This window comes from Chiloscyllium punctatum, chromosome 5 (assembly GCF_047496795.1).
Source record: "Chiloscyllium punctatum isolate Juve2018m chromosome 5, sChiPun1.3, whole genome shotgun sequence".
Taxonomy (NCBI): domain Eukaryota; kingdom Metazoa; phylum Chordata; class Chondrichthyes; order Orectolobiformes; family Hemiscylliidae; genus Chiloscyllium; species Chiloscyllium punctatum.
The window spans coordinates 40,518,031-40,537,690 of NC_092743.1; the positions used below are offsets into that span (position 1 = coordinate 40,518,031).

At 40.9% G+C, this 19,660-nt stretch overlaps 1 protein-coding gene across 1 annotated transcript in view; it reads right to left on the minus strand.

Annotated features, from left to right (window-relative positions):
* LOC140477017 (KAT8 regulatory NSL complex subunit 1-like) overlaps nucleotides 1-19,660 on the minus strand; it is a 160,308-nt gene that overhangs the window by 16,691 nt on the left and 123,957 nt on the right. The window contains exons 3-9 of the mRNA XM_072570119.1: nucleotides 12,249-12,458; nucleotides 11,871-12,001; nucleotides 11,480-11,684; nucleotides 10,077-10,242; nucleotides 9,275-9,442; nucleotides 2,932-3,075; nucleotides 1,836-1,996 (exon numbers count right to left, since the gene is read on the minus strand). Of these exons, the coding sequence (XP_072426220.1) occupies nucleotides 1,836-1,996; nucleotides 2,932-3,075; nucleotides 9,275-9,442; nucleotides 10,077-10,242; nucleotides 11,480-11,684; nucleotides 11,871-12,001; nucleotides 12,249-12,458 (1,185 nt within the window). The remainder of the gene's footprint in view (nucleotides 1-1,835; nucleotides 1,997-2,931; nucleotides 3,076-9,274; nucleotides 9,443-10,076; nucleotides 10,243-11,479; nucleotides 11,685-11,870; nucleotides 12,002-12,248; nucleotides 12,459-19,660) is intronic.

The following is a 19,660-nucleotide window of genomic DNA, read 5'->3' on the forward strand; positions in this document are numbered from 1 at the left end:
AGCTACACTCCTAGCTAAGCTGCAATATCCCACTACAGCAACAACAACGACATCTACAGTGAAAAGTTGCTCAGGTCTGTCCTGCACACAAAAAGCAGGACAAATCCAAACTGGCCAATTATCGTCAAGGGATAATGGGCACAAGGACAGAAGAGCTAAGACAGGACATAAGGACAGAATTCCAGAGGTAACCTGAGGGTAAGGGTCCTTGACTGGGTCAAATGGAGCCATAGCAAACTAGGAGTCAATGGGAACCGGGGACGGGGGGAATTCTCCATTGAACGGAGTCATACCTAGCATGTAGGAAGATGGTTGTGGTTGTTGGAGGTGAGTCATCACAACTCAGGACATGTCTGCAGGAGTTACTCAACAATTTTCAGCTGGCTTATCAATGACCTTACCTCCATTATAAGATTTCAAGTGGGGTTGTTTATCGCTGATTGCAATGTTAAGCAGCATTCACGATTCCTCAGACACTGAAGTAGTCCATGTCCAAATGCAACAAGACTTTAGCCACAGTTCTGAGGAATAGTCATCACACTTGAACCATTAACGCAGTTTTCTTTCCATAGATGCTGCCAAACCTGGTGAGTTTTGCAAGCAATTTCTGGTTTTGTTGCAGATCTCCAGCTTCACAATTCTTTGTTTTGTTTTGATGTTGAACTCACTGCCTCAACTCTTCAGGTGTGCTTATCTCTGACAGATTTCTGTTCTCAGCTTTCTTCTTGCTCTCCATCATTACTTTTGTTTTCTCTTTAAGTATTTGACTAAGTCTTTGTCAAAACTCATTTCCACAGCCACATCTCATTCCTAGTGACTGCCTCCAGTTTAGACTTACCCCACCTGACTGAACTTTCATGCTTAGTGTTTTTAATCAACCCAGGGATCACAGATATCTCTGTAATGCACAACACTCCTCAGATGGCATTGTAGGTCTATCTACACCAAATGGACTGCAGCAGTTCAAGAAGGCAGTATCTTCTCAAGGGGGAACTAGGGATGGACAATAAATGCTGGCCCAGCCAGTAATGCCCATGTCCCACAAGTGAAGTAAATTTTAAAATATCGTCACGATTTGTGGCACCATAAACAGTGGTTGCAGTCCTGTACAGCATGCAGGATTTGACCACAAGAGTACAGACATACTATTTCAGCTATACAAAGCCTGGTTAGATTACATCTAGAGTACTAACAGCAGATCAAAACACGATACCTTCAGAGCAACAATGATCTTGGAGGGGATGCAAAATACATTTACCAGAGTGCAAGGATTAAATTACGACACCAGATTCATAAAGTAGGATTGTATTTTGTGTATTCAGATGGTTAAATGACGATTTAAAGTCCGCAACACATTAAAAAAACAGATAGAAAATTTATTTCTGCCAAATGTGTTGTTATGTACTTTGCCAGGTAGAGTGGGGTTTGTGGTGGTGGCAGTGATGCAGAATCTAAACATTAGAGCTGACTGACAGCTCACTTAGAAAATTATAGTTTGGTTAGAATAAAAGCATTGTTAAAAACAGTCTTAAGACTTCCTTAATGTAAATTTCCAGCATTTTCTAATTGCTGACATCAGCCTTACTGGCCCACAGTTCATGATTTTTTCACTCCCTTTTTATTTGAATAGTGCTTTTGTATTTTCTAATTTCCAACCTACTGTTCCAGAAGCGACAAAATTGAGGAAAAGCAGAAGCAGTGCTCCATTATCTCTCAGTTCTCTCCTTTACAGCTGAATGTCGGTCATCAGGTCTTAAGGATGTGTAAGATCTTAGTCATTCATGTTTCTCCAGTACGAGATGCATTTCAAATCATGAATCAATGCTTTAACTTACTGGTGTAGACGTGGTGGTTGTTGCTGTCTGGTTGTGTACGACTGAAGAAGGGGGGTCAGTGAACGAAGGTGAATGGTGGATTGTTGAACTGGGTTTTGGAGTCTGGGAGTTTAGTAGTGATGGGGATGAACTCGAAGCAGCTTTGTGCCGTTTACTGAGTGCTGTGTAGAAGAAAAACAACATAGGGTTAGCAGTGCTCAGTACATCACTCATTCTTTATATTTTGGGAGATAATACATAATACCTTATGAAGCTCCCATTATTAACATGAATCAAATTGTGCTGAAATGATGGTGGGATGGGTGAAAAACATGAGGAGGACAGTAGGATAAGGTGAGGAAGAGGGAGAATGGGGTCCAAATTGGAGTGGGGAACTATGCCTGATTCCAGTTGCGATCCACTGACCCTTGTAGGAACAATGTCTTTCTGAACTCTAATTTTGTATGGAATGTAAAAACAACCTCACATTGACTTGTTCTTGTGATTAAGAGAATATATACCAGGTGTCAGGTCTGAAAACTGCGTGATGGCAAGCAATACTGAGGTTTATTAAAATTCCACTATAATTTACTTCCTATACATGAACCTCAATTCTGGCTGTCAAGATATTTTATCATGCTTTTCTGTCAACATTTACCATAATAAATCACTATGACATAACAAAATAGTTTGTACATTAATCATTTAAAATATAATTGCAGGCAGCTAGCTGCATCAAGTTTATCATGGCATTATTTAAATTTCTATTTTGTGCAAACAAAAGACTTGTTGTCAATTGACCATGAGCAAAACAACAGACTTTCCTGTTGAATTACAGATGAATATATTCTTGGTCAGGAGAGAACCAAAGTCAGCAACTATCACCACCATGCAACATCTGGCCACTTGGGTATCACTTTGGCTAGGCACTGAAAAGAAGGTGTTAAACTGAAAAAGTACAGTTAAGGAGAATTACAACTTAGTCTGATCGAATGCAGAAACTGACCACAGATGACAGGGTTCCAATGACCGACAGGTCAAACCAAATCCTACCAGGAAAGATTTACAGTGTTTGACACTGATAAAATGACAGGCATTTCAGCAGAGGCTCACTTACCTAAGTGGACAGATGACTTTTGCTTCTTTATTTGTGTATTGAATTTTTCTGTAAAAGGATCAATCTCTGTTTTGGAGGTTGGCTGCCAGAAATCTAATCTTTGTTTGAAGACTTTTTCTGAGGCATTCCTGCTGTGTACATATTCTAATGGGGAAGAAAAATAAAACTGATGGATCAGATGAGGGCGGTTATGTGACACAACCAAATCTAAAACTCTCCCACTATAAAATGGAAGCTCCATGACTTGAAAGTCCTTCCATTTAGATACCCAGAGAATGTATTCCTTAGATTTTGAAACACATTAAAGGGCAGTAAACCAATCAATATTTTTATTTTTAATTCCTATTTTTCAGATCAAATCTCTGTTCTTTTCTCCCCCCTGATAGTTGCTTGAATGTAGCATCTTAAACAACTCAGGGGTTTGTGTCTTACTTCTTTTGGTTGTGTTTCTTGGACAGTTTTTCACCACAAGACCTAGCGGGTTTTCTTGTCCTATCTTATCAAACTCTCCACCTTAATTTACTAATTAACCCCCATGTTATTTCTCATGTCTGATTTCTGATTCAAATTACCACATGCTTTTCAAGAAGAACTTGCCATTCAGTAGATATCCTGCAATTCATTTGAGCGAGTACCACCTTCAAAAGCCCAAGCATTGTTAGTCTGGAGCTGCCCTACATGCTTCCCAACATTTACCCCAGTCAAGGCACACATAGGGAAACGGGCACCCTGCTGTACAGACAGATTCCTGAAGGTCCTGCTGGATGGGATGTTGCACAGGTGAAACTTCCTCTTCCTCCAGGATGAGGGGTGAAGGTCACTGCACCTGACAACATTAACATGGTCTAGGGTTACAACCAAGGTCAGTGCAGTCTCTCTGTTTGGAGGGAGGAATACCCAGCACTATAGGAAGAAGGTCAATTATATCTTCTCCATTCCTCGAATGTAAATGCTATCATCACCTTGCTAATAACCCACACTCTGTCTCTGCGACTGTACTCAACTCACATCAAAGCTTATGCTTTAATCATTCTCATTAACCCATATGGCACATTTCCTCACTGTTACCCACTCCAACTCCTCAACATTACTAACCTTGTATGCTCTCTGTGCTGCCTACTCACTTGCTTGAGACAGCTCCCCACCTAGGGACAGAATTAAGTCATTCAGCCCCTCCAACTTGTTCCACCATTCAGTAAGATCATGGTCGATCTGCGACCTAACCTCTACTATCCTGTGTGTGTGTAGGACAGCTTCCTAACATCTCTCATGAATGGTCTGGTCCTAATTACAAGACTATGTCCCTAGTTCTAGAATCCCCAACTAATGGAAATAGTTTATCCTGATCTACCCTGTCTTTTCCTCTTAAAATCCTGAAGATTTAGATCAGATCACTCTTTAACCTTCTTAAGTCTAGAGAAACTCATTACATATAATCTCTTCTTATGACTTAAACCCTAAACCCAAGTATCATTCTCGGAAACCGATGTTATATTCCCACCAAGGCCAATATATCCTTCCAAAGATATGAGTGCCCACATATGCTCACAGTAATCCAAGTGGAGACTAACCTGGGTTTTGTATAACTGCAGCATAATTTCTACATTCTTGTGATCTAGTCCTCTGGATGTAACAACTAGCATTCTATTGTTTTTCTTAATTATTTTCTGCCCCTGATCATGACATTTTAAGGATCAATGCACCTGAACCCCAACTCTCTTTGGTCATCCATTGCATTTAGTTTCATACCATCTAGAAAGTACACTGATCTATCCCTTTTCAGTACAAAATGGATAACCTCAAACATGCTTACGTTTGCCACAGTTTTACTCATTAGTATAAAATTACAAAGAGATACTGATAGACTATCGATACTGCCAACAATGCTGCGTAACCTACAACAAAATGGCAGATGGAGTAGAATGTTGGTAAATGTAAGGTCTCCCATTTTGGAGCATTATTTAAATGATGAAAAAATGCAGCACACTGCTGCGCAGAGACACCTGCGCATGAATCACAAAAACGTTGGTTTGCAGGTGCAGCAAGTAATTAAAAAGGCAAACAGAATATGATCCTTTACTGTTACAGGGATGAAGTTTAAAAATAGGGAGGCTGCACTCAGATAGGATGGTGTGGCCACACCTGGAGTACTGTGTACAGTTTTGGTATTGTTACTTGAGAAAGGACAGACTGGCACTGGAGGAGTGCAGAGAAAGCTCTCTAGATTGATTCCAGAGTTGTGAGGCTTGGCTTATGAGGAGAGATTGAGTAGACTGGGACTATACTCATTGGAATTTAGAAGAATGATGGGGAATCTTATAGAAACATATAAAATTTTGAAGGAAATCGATAAAATAGAATCAGCGAGGTTACTTCCACCTGCAGGTGAAATTAAAGGGCATAGCAACAAAATAAGGGGGAGCAGATTTAGGCCTGAGTTGAGAAAGAACTTCTTCACCCAAAGGGTTGTTAATTTGTGGAATTCCATGCCCAGTGAAGAAGCTGAGGCTACCTCGTTTAATATCTTTAAGACAAAGATACACAGATCTTTGAACAGTAACAGAATTAAGGGTAATAGCAAGTGGCGGCGGTAAGTGGAGCTGAGTCCACAAACAGATCAGTTATGATCTTATTGAATGGTGCAGTAGGCTCGAAAGGCCAAATGGCCTATTTCTGCTGCTATTTCTTATGTAGAAGTCACAGCTATGCCTCCTACCTTTATTTCCCTAATACTTACTTGCCTCTCATTCCTGGAGGAAAGTCATACACAAGAGGGTAGAAAGACTCACGACACAAGGTGGGCTGCCCGACATTCAGCTCCTCACCACTCATGACTAACTGATCTGAGTGGTTGACAGACCAATTCCAAATCCTGGGACTGATATCGAAGACTGCCTTTGACTTCTTATGTCGGCAACTCTGAGTGAAGGTCGTCTCCCTTGATATGACTGAAACCTGCTGACAACCACGAAAAGCTTGCTTCCTTTGTGTTTACAATAAATGGGAAAGCAAGTCAGAAGTAATTTTAGCACTATCTCTGACTGAGGGGGCAAAGCACTAAAAGACATGGCAAGGTAATGCAAGGCATGGATGCTGTGAGCATCCAGGCAGGCTCAAAGTGAGTGTTCATTATGAAAGTGAAGAGTCGGGAGACAGCGCCTTGTCCAGTCCATGTACTGGATGTGTTCTCTCAGCGCACAGTGGAAGGCAATGGCTTAGTGGCATTCTCAATGGATTGTTAATCCAGAGACTCCAGTACAAATCCTGCCACGGCAGACAGTGGAATTTGAAATCTGGAATTAAAGAATCTAGTAATCACTGATTATTGGAAAACCAATCTGGTTCACTAATGCCCTTTAGGGAAGAAAACTGCCATCCTGAACTGGTCTGACTGCAGATCCACAAATGTGGCTGACTCTTAATTGCTGGCCTAGCTAGTGACTCTGTCAACCCGAGAATTCATTTTTAAATAAGGGCGCTTGCTGCAGCATTACAATAGTTGCCAGTACAGCACTGTGTGTGGATTGGACATGGGGCTCCAGGAACATGGGGTGTATATGCTGGTGCACCTGGAGCATGCTCTGACATGCTGTAGCTGGTGTCCAACATGGAGGTCCTTTGAAACAAGCAGCAAACTAACCTCGCCAAGTACCCATTCTGGTTTCCAAATCAAGCTTGCTTGATGTGTGGCAAGTTTGATAAAGCAGAAAGTTAAATATTAATGAATTAAGTTGGGGGAGTCAACAAGATATTTAACAAGTCATAACCCCTGTTATTTAGTAATTTGCCACTGTCAAGCAAGAAACTCAGCATGCCAATTGTGAAAAGCACAGAAACAGCACGAGTTGCCCCTGATGTAGCCCTGACTAGATTCTCTCCAGATTTTGGCACACATCTAGCCATTGCCCATGTTGCTCAGACCTCGACAAGAATTCATCCAAGGTGTGTCACAGACATGCAGAGCAGAAATGGATGGTAAACAGAGGTCAGAAAATGTGATCAAAAACTTGGTTATAAAGAGTATCAAGAATCACTTTAAGGAAAGAATCAAGAAATGTAGATATGTAAATTCATAAACCGGCACTCCCCTGGCTCATAGCACAGCCTCCAACAATGGGGTGAAGGGAAGGCAAATCAAAAAAAACAGAATATGGTAAGACAAAGTAGTCAGATAGGATCTGACTAGAATAAAATACCTTCGGATTGTATGGGCTTGCTTCATTTATGATGTTTATATGTGAAAATACAAGCCGGAAAAAAATGTTCTACTATGCACAAACAGACAAAAATTGCAGCAAGTAACTCACCTCCTGACTGCCCAAAACCTGTCCATCATTTACAAGGCAGAAGTCAGGAGTGCAATGGAATTTTCTCCACTTTCTTAAATGAATGCAGCACCAACAACATTCAAGAAGCTCAGTACCATCCAGGACAAAGCATCCCACTTGATTGGTACCCCATCCACCACCTATTCATGGCGGAAAATACTGAAAACCAGAAATAATGGAGAATCTAGGGATGAGTGTAAAAGAGGAACTGTGAGGTATTAATGTTTGTTAAGAAAAGAGAAATGACTGGATTTAAATTGCATAAATCCCCTGGACTTGGTAATCAACATCCCATAGTATTAAAAGAAATGGCTCCAGAGATAACAAACGTATTGGTGGTCATCTCTCAAAATTTGGGAGAAGATGGCAAATGTAACGTAACGATTTAGGTAAGAAGGACAGCATTCATGCTGGCCAGGATACAAATCCTCTGTCTTTAGTAACAATGATATGGATCAAAAGCTCTGACTTATTCTGTTGCAGTTACTTAACCTCTCAATGTTCCTTTCCCTCTGCAATCACATAACTGTAAAAAAGTTTGTTTTCGTTTAATCATGAATTTTCTCTTCTCCTTATGTTAGCTCGCTTTGTTGATTGCACAATGACCTCAGAGTCAAATTCTGAGTTCAAGTTGACAATGGATCAGAGCAGTGTAATCTAGAATTCATTATAGGACTGAGTGGGGGACTGTCAGAGGTGCTCAAGAAGCATGTTAAACCGAGACCGCATTTCTCTATTTAGTTAGATAGAAACAAAACCCACTCTCAATTTGCAGAGAAGGATCTTTGCCCATGTGCAAAGTTCTAATTTGTTCTTCAGCCAACACCACAAAAATGGATGATTTTGTCAATGATTTGTTTGGCTTTTTACTGGACCTAGCTAGGTGCAAATTGCAGACCAATGAAAGCAGTTGTGAACTATGTAAGACCATAGCTCTGAGACACAGAAGCAGTAGGCCATTCAGTCCATCAAGTCTAATGTGTTATTCAATGAGATCAGAGCTGATCTTGTAATTCTCAACTCAACTTTCCTGCTTTTCTGACGGGTTGGTTAGCAATACAGAGTAACACCAATAGCATGGGTTCAATTCCCACACTGACTGATATTACCATGAAGGATTTGCCTTCTTAAACTCATTCCTAGCCTGAGGTATAGTGGCCCTCAGATTAAACTACCACTAATCATCTCTCTCTCTGACAAGACAAGCAACCCTGTGGTCAGGCACGATGATGGCATCTTTACCTGATCCCTTACTGATTAAAAATCTGTCTACCTCAGCCTTGAATTAGTTAATTTTTTAAAAAAATTGGTTAGCAACCTAGCTTCAACAGCCATTACCCTCAGTGAAAAAAAAATCCTTCTCATCGAAGTTAGGTTTATCTTCGATTAAGATAAATGCTTGGCACAACATCATGGGCCAAAGGGCCTGTACGGTGCTGTACTGTTCTATCTCTGTTTTAAAATGGGTGACCCCTTACTCTGAGATTATACTCACTGGTCCTTCACTTTCCTACAAGGGAAACAACTTTTCCACACTTAGTATGTCAGGCCCCTTAATAATCTTGTGTTTCAATAAGGTCTTCTCTCATTCTTCTAAATTATAATCCTCAATTTACATAATTGCGCTTATAAAAACATTTTCCATACCCCGAATCAACCTCATGAGCTTTGACTGCTGCTAATGTCAAAATGTTTTTCCTTAGATGAAGGGCCCAAAACTATTTGCAGTACTTCACAGGTAGTCTGACGAGTGCTTTGTAGTTTCACTAATTTTATACTTCATTCTCTTGAAATAAGCTCAATAATCCATTCTCCTCTCCTTTTATCTGCTGAATTCTTATGCTATCTTTTTGCAAATTATGCATAAAGACCCCCAAAGCTCTTTGTGCTGCAGCTTTCTCCATTTAAATATATTCACCCCTTGGTAATTAAATGTGGAGGGCAAACTCAAACCTCGCTACAACGTGATGTTGCAAGTACAAAATCCCAACCCAAAATATCGGCTGACAACTTACTGGCTGATGTGAGGAGCGATGAGGCAAGCTTTTGACAGACTTTTTTTGCAGTATCCTGAGGTCTCTGTCTCACTTGGGAGAAAGACTTCAAAGACTTATATTTCTGAGATGGTTTCTGATGTTCTTCCTGCTTGAGTAAGCCTTCAAAGTGCACATGAAGAGGTATATCTGAAATCAAAACAACAATCCACGTCACCAACAAGCTTACCTGTTACATACACAACTAACACCTAATAACATCATTCATTGCACTCAACACATCAACAAGTAACTGTGATACCAAATGAGCACCTCAGTGCATTTGAGTTCACATTTCAACATTGTGAATGGGTTCAATTAATCTTGGTCGCAACAGACAGTCTCGAAACCTAATTGGGTGACAAATATTCTTGAGGGAGGGGAAAACTACGTGTGGTCTGCAAAAAGCAATTAGGTTTTCTCCTATTTTCTGTCTTATTCATGTGCTAGTCACTTTATGGTAAAGAGATGTCTCCAGTTAGCTAGTTTCCAAGAACATACGAGTATTCAGAGCGAAGAAAGTTTGGCTGAATACATGATTGTCATGGTTAAGGGTATTTGTCAGATTTGCACAAGCTCAGTGAATAAAATAGCACTCCGTCCCCTTGAAAGATTGTGATGGGTGGAAAGAGAGATGGGAAGTATCACTGAATACAGAAAAGGGAAAAAAACTGAAGGACTAACTGCATGTATTTAATTTGATGGCAACTACATACAACATCCAAGAAGAATTGTGGAACAGCAATTAGTTTTAAATATAAGCATGACATTGAAACACACTCACCTTGAGGAAGTGACAATATTGGGTGATAGCAGGGCTCCATTATAGCTACACATTCCTGTGGAGACATGCTGGGCTGATCCATAGTCTGCATTAGTGTTTTAGAGCCACACAAAATACACACATTAGGCCAGTCACAGCTACATTTGATGCTCAGAGGACGCTGGGCCTAGGCAAAGGGAATACACAATATAAATGCTTTTTCTGGTTGTATAAACTGTAAATGCATCCAATACGAGGAACAATTTAATTACTGCCAACTAGAATTAAGCTTAAAATATTATCACATTTTCCTTTTCTTCTTCTCTTCTCTGAATTATGAGCTGACACTTGTTAGGGTCTGTTCTCATAGCCAGGGGACACATCCTCTGGTACATTGCCAGCACAGCCATTTCCCCGATGTAAGTTGAGGAGAGTAGTATCAAGAAGCTTTTCCAACATTTGAGATCACAGCCACAGCTAACACTATAATCATTCAGTGTGCACACAAACTCATCAACCAACAGCAATTGATGGCCAGTAATCAGGCATGGGGACTTAACTTTATCAGAAAGGTAATTGTAAAGTCAAATCTAGTATTAACATGGCTATTTAGACTGAGATTACCAAATTCAGCATCGATACATGGCTGAATGTGGGATCTTCCATGTGTGTGTGCATAATCTCACTCAGCCACTGGACTGAGAAGAACATAATTATTAGTTTCACTTTCTTGGTGCTTTGCTACAGTTCAGGTTCTTGGAGTGTGAAAATACTTTCTTTCAGCCAATTAATTCACCATACATTTTCTACTCAAATTTCCATCTTCTTGTGGAAAAGAGATGACTCAAGCTTGCAATAATTCCTTAGATGCCAGAACATTTAAGAGGCATTTGGATGGGTATATGAATAGGAAGGATTCGGAGGAATATGGGCCGGGTGCTGGCAGGTGGGACTAGATTGGGTTGGGATATCTGGTCGGCATGGGCGGTTTGGACCGAAGGGTCTGTTTCCATGCTGTACATCTTTATGACTCTAGATCTCTGATACACCATTCCAGTGATCAATTTCCAGGCATAAATTCATTTATTAATTGTCATAACTCATTGGTATGCAAAGGAAGGGCTTGGCAGACCAACTGCATGTGCATACACGTGCGCATTGTTAACAGAAATAAGTCATGAGTGTACAATCTGGAATGAAAATTTCTGCTGCTCTTTCATTCTGTGGTCCAGGGATAATGACTTGTATTGCAGCATGACACCACCAACAGCTTACTCAGCACAGGCCAGTAGAGGAACCTGGGATTTTGTTGGACATCTCTTACTACAACACCAAATATGAGATATGTTCGCTGAAACACTGGGGGAGTATTCAGCAGTCCCAGGCTATGCAACCTTTGGTAATCACCAAACAGAGTCACATACCTTTCTACCAAGGTAACATGCCAGGTTAGATCTGACCAGCCTCCTCTTCCTGTACCTTCGGACAGGACGAACTCTGGCAGCAACACAACTGTTGTCTGGTGGTGATGAAGGGACGGTAAGGCTATCCAATCGCTGTCTTTTACAAAGGATTTCTTCTGTGTCTGAGCTATCTAGTGAACTGTTGTCCAAAGGACTGGAATGTAGACTGTAAGGTTAAAATGTGAAGATAAAAGTCAGACAGGAAAATGATGAGAGCAACACAAATCAGTTTTAAAAAGAAGTGCTATTTACACAGTTAAATCGATGGTAAATTCCAAGTGCTGAATGTAAACATTCGAGCAATCACCTCTATGCCCTTTTTCTATAGTCAATAGTTTCCAAAGTAACACACCTGTTCAGCAACCCATTTAATTGCCTTGGCGGTGTGCAGACCTTAGGCAGCAGTGAAGAATTTGAGGGGGAACTACAAGATGGGCTGGAGGGACAGATGAGGTTTCCAAGAGACTGTGTAAGGCGAGAACTCTATAACAGAAATGAACATGTTATTTTAAACTGGCAGTTGTTGAGAATGACAAACAGTCCAGTTGCATAGGATGCTTTTTCACATCATAAAGAAATAAGAAATGTTATTTATTATCAAATGTGTTTTCATGTGAAAACGTATAGAAATTAATGGCTTTGCTTAAATACCACATTCCGATTCTGAGGAGCTATACTTTAAAGTCAGAAACATTTTATACTACAAAACTTGAAACTACTGATGACACACCTGTTTATCAATGTTCCGCAGGAGGAGAGATGGGCTGCATGGTGAGAGTTCACATTTTTTATTAGCAATCGGGACCTTTACTTCAGTAGATGAGGGATTAGAGCATGCATCAGGGCTTTGCAAGCTGACTGCTGAGGTGGCTGTCACCAATCGGCACTGGTGCTTCATCAGATCTTCTGGTAACTGAGCCTCACCAAGAATAACTGGGCCCTAAGGAAAAAAAAACAACAAAAATCAATCAAATCTTGATATGCAGGTCTCCTTGAAGAAACCGGACACACAGCAATCAAACAAGCTTTTTAATTCTTCAACATATTAAATTATCTTTCCAGTTTTATTTGTCAAATAAGACCATAAGACATAGGACCAGCAGTAGACTGTACAGCCCACTCAGTCTGTTCTGCCAGGCTAATCTGATCATTCTTAACTCGACTTTCCTGCTTTTTTCCCATCACTCTTAGCAATTACAACTCAGTATCTCAACCTTATATATACTTAATGACTTCACCTCAACAACACTCCGCAGTAAAGAATTCCACTGATTCACACTGTCTGAGAAAAGAAATTTCTTCTGTCATAAGTGGTTAGCACTGCTGCCTCACAGCGCCAGGAACCCGGGTTCAATTCCAGCCTCAGGTGATTGTCTGTGTGGAGTTTGCACATTCTCCGATAGGTGCTCCGGTTTCCTCCCACAATCCAAATATGTGTCGGATAGGTGAATTGGCCATGGTCAATTGCCCATAGTGTTCAAGGATGTATAGGTTAGAGGTATTAATCAGGGTTGAACGTAGAGTAATACGGTAAGGGAATAGGGTTTGGTGGGTTACTCTTCGGAGAATTGGTGTGGACCTGTTGGGCTGAAGGGCCTGTTTCCACACTGTAGGGATTCCAAAAAAAAGCGTACAACACCTTATTCTGAGATTATGCCCTCTGGTCCGAGGCTCTCCCAGAATGGGAAACAACCTGCCTGCATCTACCCTGTCAAGTCCTCAAAGAATCTTGTATGCTTCATAAAGTCCAAACAAGTTTGAGAGTCATTCTATCTTAGTAACTTTTATCCCCTCTCTAGCCACCTGTAGTTTCACTGGTCCCCTGGCACACAAGGCACCCAAGATTTTGGCTACATATCACCAGCCTATTGTCGCTTATTGACCTAAAAGTCCCTGCCATCACTGCAAACAATTTTTTAAAAACCAAAAGAACTGTGGATGCTGTAAATCAGAAACAAAGTTGTTGCTGGAAAGCTCAGCAGGCTTGACAGCATCTGTGAAGACAAATCGGAGTTAGTGTTTCAAGTCTGGTGACCCTTCCTCAGGAAAACAAAAATCATTCTACTGCCAAGGTTAGCACTCAGGTGAGGTTTGCTGGTACAGAGGAACGTTGATCATCTGAAGGACATTGGTGGGGAGTATTTCATTCAGTTAATGGAATTCCGAATAATTGAATGCAGTGTAATATAGCTTAGCCTAGCATCGGGACCTTGTGATCTTGCCGGATAATCCGATATCCAGATAATCGAGGTTCCTCTGTGGATGTAGAGAAGATTTAAGATTTATATAGGAATGGTTAAAACGACTGTGTCTAAGGGATTGCTCTTTCAGAAAGAATAGAGAACAATCATGCAGGTCAACAAATCTGTGCTGTCTTCCATTTACAAGCCTTTATTGTCTGATCATTATCTTTAGATTTCCTTACACTAATGTTAGCCTGATTGATCACTCGCTGTTGGGTTGACTTTACCACTTGCCTTTGAACAGGGCCTTAACATTTATGGTTCATGTGAAAAGAGTTTGAAATTCTAGCTGAATTTAAAATGTTCATATTCTCCATTTGAGAAAGATCATCAACTTTTATCTCCAATTGTCTTTGCCCAATGTCAGATGACTTGAAGTATTACCTTCACCATGGCTACCTTTAGACTCAAATTTTCTAATTTACTAGCTACCGCCCCCCCCCCCCCCCCCCATTACACACATAACTTTTTAAACTCCATAAACATAAGGCTTTTCAAAATGCTACTGTTATATCCTAAACAGTACCATGCTCCTCTTGTCCATCAGCTCTGTACTAGTGAGTTTTGAGAAGATTTGTAGCTCAGGTTGAGGTTCTAGATGTAGGTTTGCTTGCTGAGCTGGAAGGTTCATTTTCAGACATTTTGTCACCATACTAAGTAACATCTTCAGTGAGTCTCCGGACAAAGTTTCATTCGGAGCCTCACTGAAGATATTAACTGGTATGGTGATGTAACGTCTGAAAATGAACCTTCCAGCTCAGTGAGCAAATTGATATCCAGCTCTGGTCTGCAATGGCATGCATTTCAATTGGACTTCAGATTTACGCTGCCAAATTCATGTTGAAATTCTTCCACTTGCACCTCCCTGTTATTGTGACCCTCCCAAATCCAATATAAATGTCTCCCAGAGGTCTGTTTCCCTAACTTTGGCATCAAGTGCATCTGACCCTGCTTCAACTCACCAATGGAAACCAGGCCTTCAATTTCACTAGACAGTATGCTCTGAATTCTCTTTTCCTCCAAATCTCCAAAGTTAGAATCATACAGCATCCAACAGGCTCCTTGACCCATTGAGTCCGCACCAACAAAAGAAAAACTAGTCTAAATCTACACCAGTCCTACATTCCAACACGAAATCTACAGCCTTGAATGTTGTGGTATTTCAAGTGCTCAACCAAGTACTCTTGGACTGTTTGCTGTTTCATCGAAGCTCCTTGGCAGTACATGCCAGACCCCATCATCTGGCATGTACAAAGTATTTTCTTCAAACACCCTCTAAACCTTCTTCCTGCTTTGGGCCCTGCTTTCTTACTGACTGCTTCCTATCCATCCTGACCATGCCCCTCATAATCTTATACACTACAATGTCAGCCTTCGCTGATCTAAAAAGACTAAACTCAATCTTATCAGCCTCTCTTCATATCGACACTGCTCTATCCCAGGCAACATCCTGGTAAATTGCCTCTCCAATTCTCCATTGCAATTACATCCTTCCTATAGTGTGGTAACCAGATCTGCACACATCTGCCTATCCAAACTTTTATACAGCTACAACATAACCTCACTGCTCTTAACAATAAAGGAAAGTCTTGTATGCCATCTTAACTCGCCTATTACCCTGTCCTGCCATATTCAGGGATCTGTGGACAGGCATTCCAAGGTACCTCTGTTCCTCCGAGCTTCCTAATGTCCTTTGTCTTGTTTCTTCTTCCAAAATGCATCACTTCACACACACATCAAGATTAAATTATATCTGCCACTACTCTGCCAATCTGATTTATCAGTCTACATTCTCCTGTAACCTAAGACCTTCTTCCTCACTGTCAATCATTAATCTTTCTGCCGCCTACAAAGTTACTTACTATCCCCAACAGTTTCTTCTATATTATTTATAAGGAACAATAATGGACACAGCACTGATCTCTGGGGTGTGCCCCTGATAACCCGCTTCCGGTGACACAAACAGCTTCCTCCCAGAAAGCCCATTTTGGATACAATTTGCCAAATTACCCTTGATCCTATGTGTGTTTACCATCTTAATCAGTGGGATCTTTCAAAGGCATTGGTGAAATCCATGTAAAATCCATCAACTGCACTGCCCTCACCTAAGGATCTGGTCACTTCCTTGATAAATTCAGTCTAATCTGTGAGGCATGACCCCACTCTGACAAAGGCATGCTGACTATCCCTGATCAAACCTTGACTCTCCAAGTGGAACTTAATTCTTTCCTTTAGAGTTGCCTCCATTCGTGCTGTGTAGGGTCTGACATCCCCTGCTTTATCTCTATATAACCTCCTGAAAAGTGGAACCACATGAACTGCAATCCAGTCATAGAACCCCTAGAGTGTGGAAGTAGGCCATTCAGCCTACTGGGTCAACACTGATCCCCTGAAGAGCATCCCACGCACACCCACCCTGTACCCTATATTTCCCATGGCTAACCCACCTAGCCTAAACTCTCACAGACATGGGGAGAATGTGCAAACTCCATTTAGAGGCAAGGATGGAATCGAATACAGGATCCTGGCGCTGTCAGGCAGCAGTGTTAAACATTGAGCCACCCATGCTATAGCCAACTCATTGAAGAATGCCCTGTTTATTTCTGTTTTCTGTCAGCAATCAAATATCAGTGCCTTAGCTTAGACTTTCTCTAGGTTTTCCACTTCAGTTGCTGTAAACTTGGCCCTAATATTTTCACACAATGCTTGGGTGATTTCCTTATTCCTTAGCAATCTTTCCTTTCCTGAATTCCAAACGTGCTCCTCCTCTCTCCAAACTACATTTATTAGCTGAAAGCTCCATCTTCTGTTATAAGCGGTAGGACCAAGCTTATCTGGAACGTAAATGTCAGCCAAGACCAGTCGGGTCAAAATACCTGCTTTGTGGTGTAGTAGTAACTACCATAGTCTCAGAACACCACAGGCCTGCTCTCATGAGAGAGATGACTGGTGGTGAGTTTAACCCTGACGGTCACCCTACCTCAGGAGAAGGGAGGGGTTGACATCAGCCAGTATGGGAATGGAACACTGCACTATTGACATCACTCTACATTGTGAATCAGCCATCCAGTCAACTGAGCTAACTGACCCCCTTGCGTGATGTAGACTTGATGTAACTGTACCCCTTTTTCCACTACAATGGTGACTACATTTCAAAAGTAATTAACTGACTGCAAAGCATCTTGGGATATGGTGACATTGTTCATGGAGTAAATGTAATATATATTCATCCATTTATAGATCAGTTGAGTTACCGGATTCTAAATTTTGTCTATTACAATAAGAAGGATTAATTCAAATGCCCACGTGCACTTTGTCATCAGTTTTGGAACTGAACTGAATTGAAGCCACAACATCTAGATTTCAAACAGTATCACAAACAACCGACAGCCTGGACAAGGTAATATATTTACCACTGCTTGAGCGTCTCTTACTCATTAATTTAAAACTCAACATTGCTGTGCCTGCTCAAAAAGTTGCATACAGCATGCCAAAAAACAGCTTCTGAACAAGAGAAAACTAATGCCTGTACAAAACCTATTGCTAAAGCAAGATGTGCTAGAAACATGCAAGTGAGCCTACATAGGAAAATTAGAATGCTTCTGATTTTAATGAAGAACTCACATGCATGTTGAAACTCTTTTACATAGAGATAGAACATTACAGTGCAGTACAGGCCCTTCAGCCTCGATGTTGCACCAACCTGTGGAACCAGTCTGAAGCCAAACTAACCTACACTATTCCATTCTCATCCATATGCCTAACCAATAACCATTTAAATGCCCTTAAAATTCATAAAAATATATTATTTTTTAAAAATGCCCTTAAAATTGCAGAACCTCCTACCGTTGCAGGTAGTGCGTTCCATACACCTACTACTGAGTGAAGAAACTAACTTTGACTTCTGCCCTATATCTATCACTCCTCAATTTAAAGCTATGTTCCCTCATGCTTGCCATCTCCATCCGAGGAAAAAGGCTCTCACTGTTCAACCTATCTGACCCTCCGATTATCGTAGATGTCTCAATTAAGTCACCTCTCAAACTCCTTCGCTCTCACAAAAACAGCATCGAGTCCCTCAGCTTTCCCTCATAAGACCTTCCCTCCATACCAGGCAACATCCTAATAAATCTCCTCTGAAGCCTTTCCAAAGCTTTCACATCCTTCGTGTAAGGTGGTGTCCAGAACTGTATACAATACTCCAGATGTAGCCGTACCAGAGTTTTGTACAGCTGCAGCATAATCTCATAGTTCCGAAACTCAATCCCTCTACTGATAAAAGCTAACACACTGTATGCCTTCTTAACAACCCTATCAACTTGGGTGGCAAATTTCAAGGATCTACATATCTGGACACCAAGATCTCTCTGCTCAGCTACACTACTAAGAATCTTACCATTAGCCCAGTACTCTGCATTCCTGTTATTCCTTCCAAAGTGAATCACATCACACTTTTCCACATTAAATTCCATTTGCCACCTCTCAGCCCACCTCCGCAGCTTATCTCTGTCTCTCTGTAACCTACAACATCCTTTGTCACTATCCACAACTCTCCCAACCTTAGTGTCATCCACAAATTTACTAACCCACCTTTCTATGCCCTCATCCAGCTCATTCATATAAATGATAAACAGTGGACCCAAAACAGACCCTTGTGATATCCCACTAGTAACTGAACTCCAGGATGAATATTTCTCATCAGCCACCACCCTCTGTCTTCTTTCAGCTGGCCAATTTCTGCTCCAAACCACGACATCACCCTCAATCCCATGCTTCCGTATTTTATTTAACAGCCTACCGTGAGGAACCTTATCAAACGCCTTACTGAAATTTATATTCACCACATCAACCACTTTACCCTCATCCACCTGTTTGGTCACCTTCTCAAATAACTCAATAGGTTTGTGAGGCACAATCCACCCTTCACAAAACCATGTTGACTACCCCTGATCAACTTATTCATTTCTCGACGATTAAAATTCTCTCTGTTATAACCATGTCCAACACTTTACCCTCAACCGAAGTAAGGCTCAATGGTCTATAATTTCCAGGGTTGTCTTTACTCCCCTTCTTGAACAAGGGAACAACATTTGCTATCCTCCAGTCTTCTGGCACTATTCCTGCAGATAATGATGACATAAAGACCAAAGCCAAAGGCTTGGCAATCTCCTCCCTGGCTTCCCAGAATATCCTAGGATAAATCCCATCCAGCGCAGGAGACATCTGTTTTTACAATTTGCAGAAATGCGAACACCTCAATCCCGTCTAGTTTAGTAGCCTGTATGTTAATATTGTCCTCGACCACATTGTCTTTTTCTACTGTGAATACTGATGAAAAGTATTCATTTAGCGCTTCCCCTATCTCCTCTGACTCCATGCACAACTTTGCACTACTATGCTTGATTGGCCCTAATCTTATTTGTCATTCTTTTATTCCTGGTATAGCGATAGAAAGCCTGAGGGCTTTCCTTGATTCTATCTGCCAATAACTTCTCATGTCCCCTCCTGGCTCTTCTTAGTTCTCTCTTTTATAGAATATCCAAAGGCAAATTACAACTGCAGAGTAACTTTTGAAATACAGTTGCTGTTGTTACACATTTAACAATATATTCTTCAAAACATGGCATCTATAGTTAATAATACATCACTCATAACAGCAGAGGTCAGGAAGCATTTAATCCACTCATCTTAACTAAAAGGAAAATCTTGTACAGCCGATTTTGCTTTTACATGTGTTTCTTCAATGTCAATTGGCTTGAACACAATTGAAGAATTTAGACCATTATGTGTAGAATGTTAACTTTCATTACCTGTATTGGCTATAACACGATTCCAGCCCCATTAATTTAAATGGCACAACAACTGCACAATTTTATCACACAAGATCACACGAGAACGG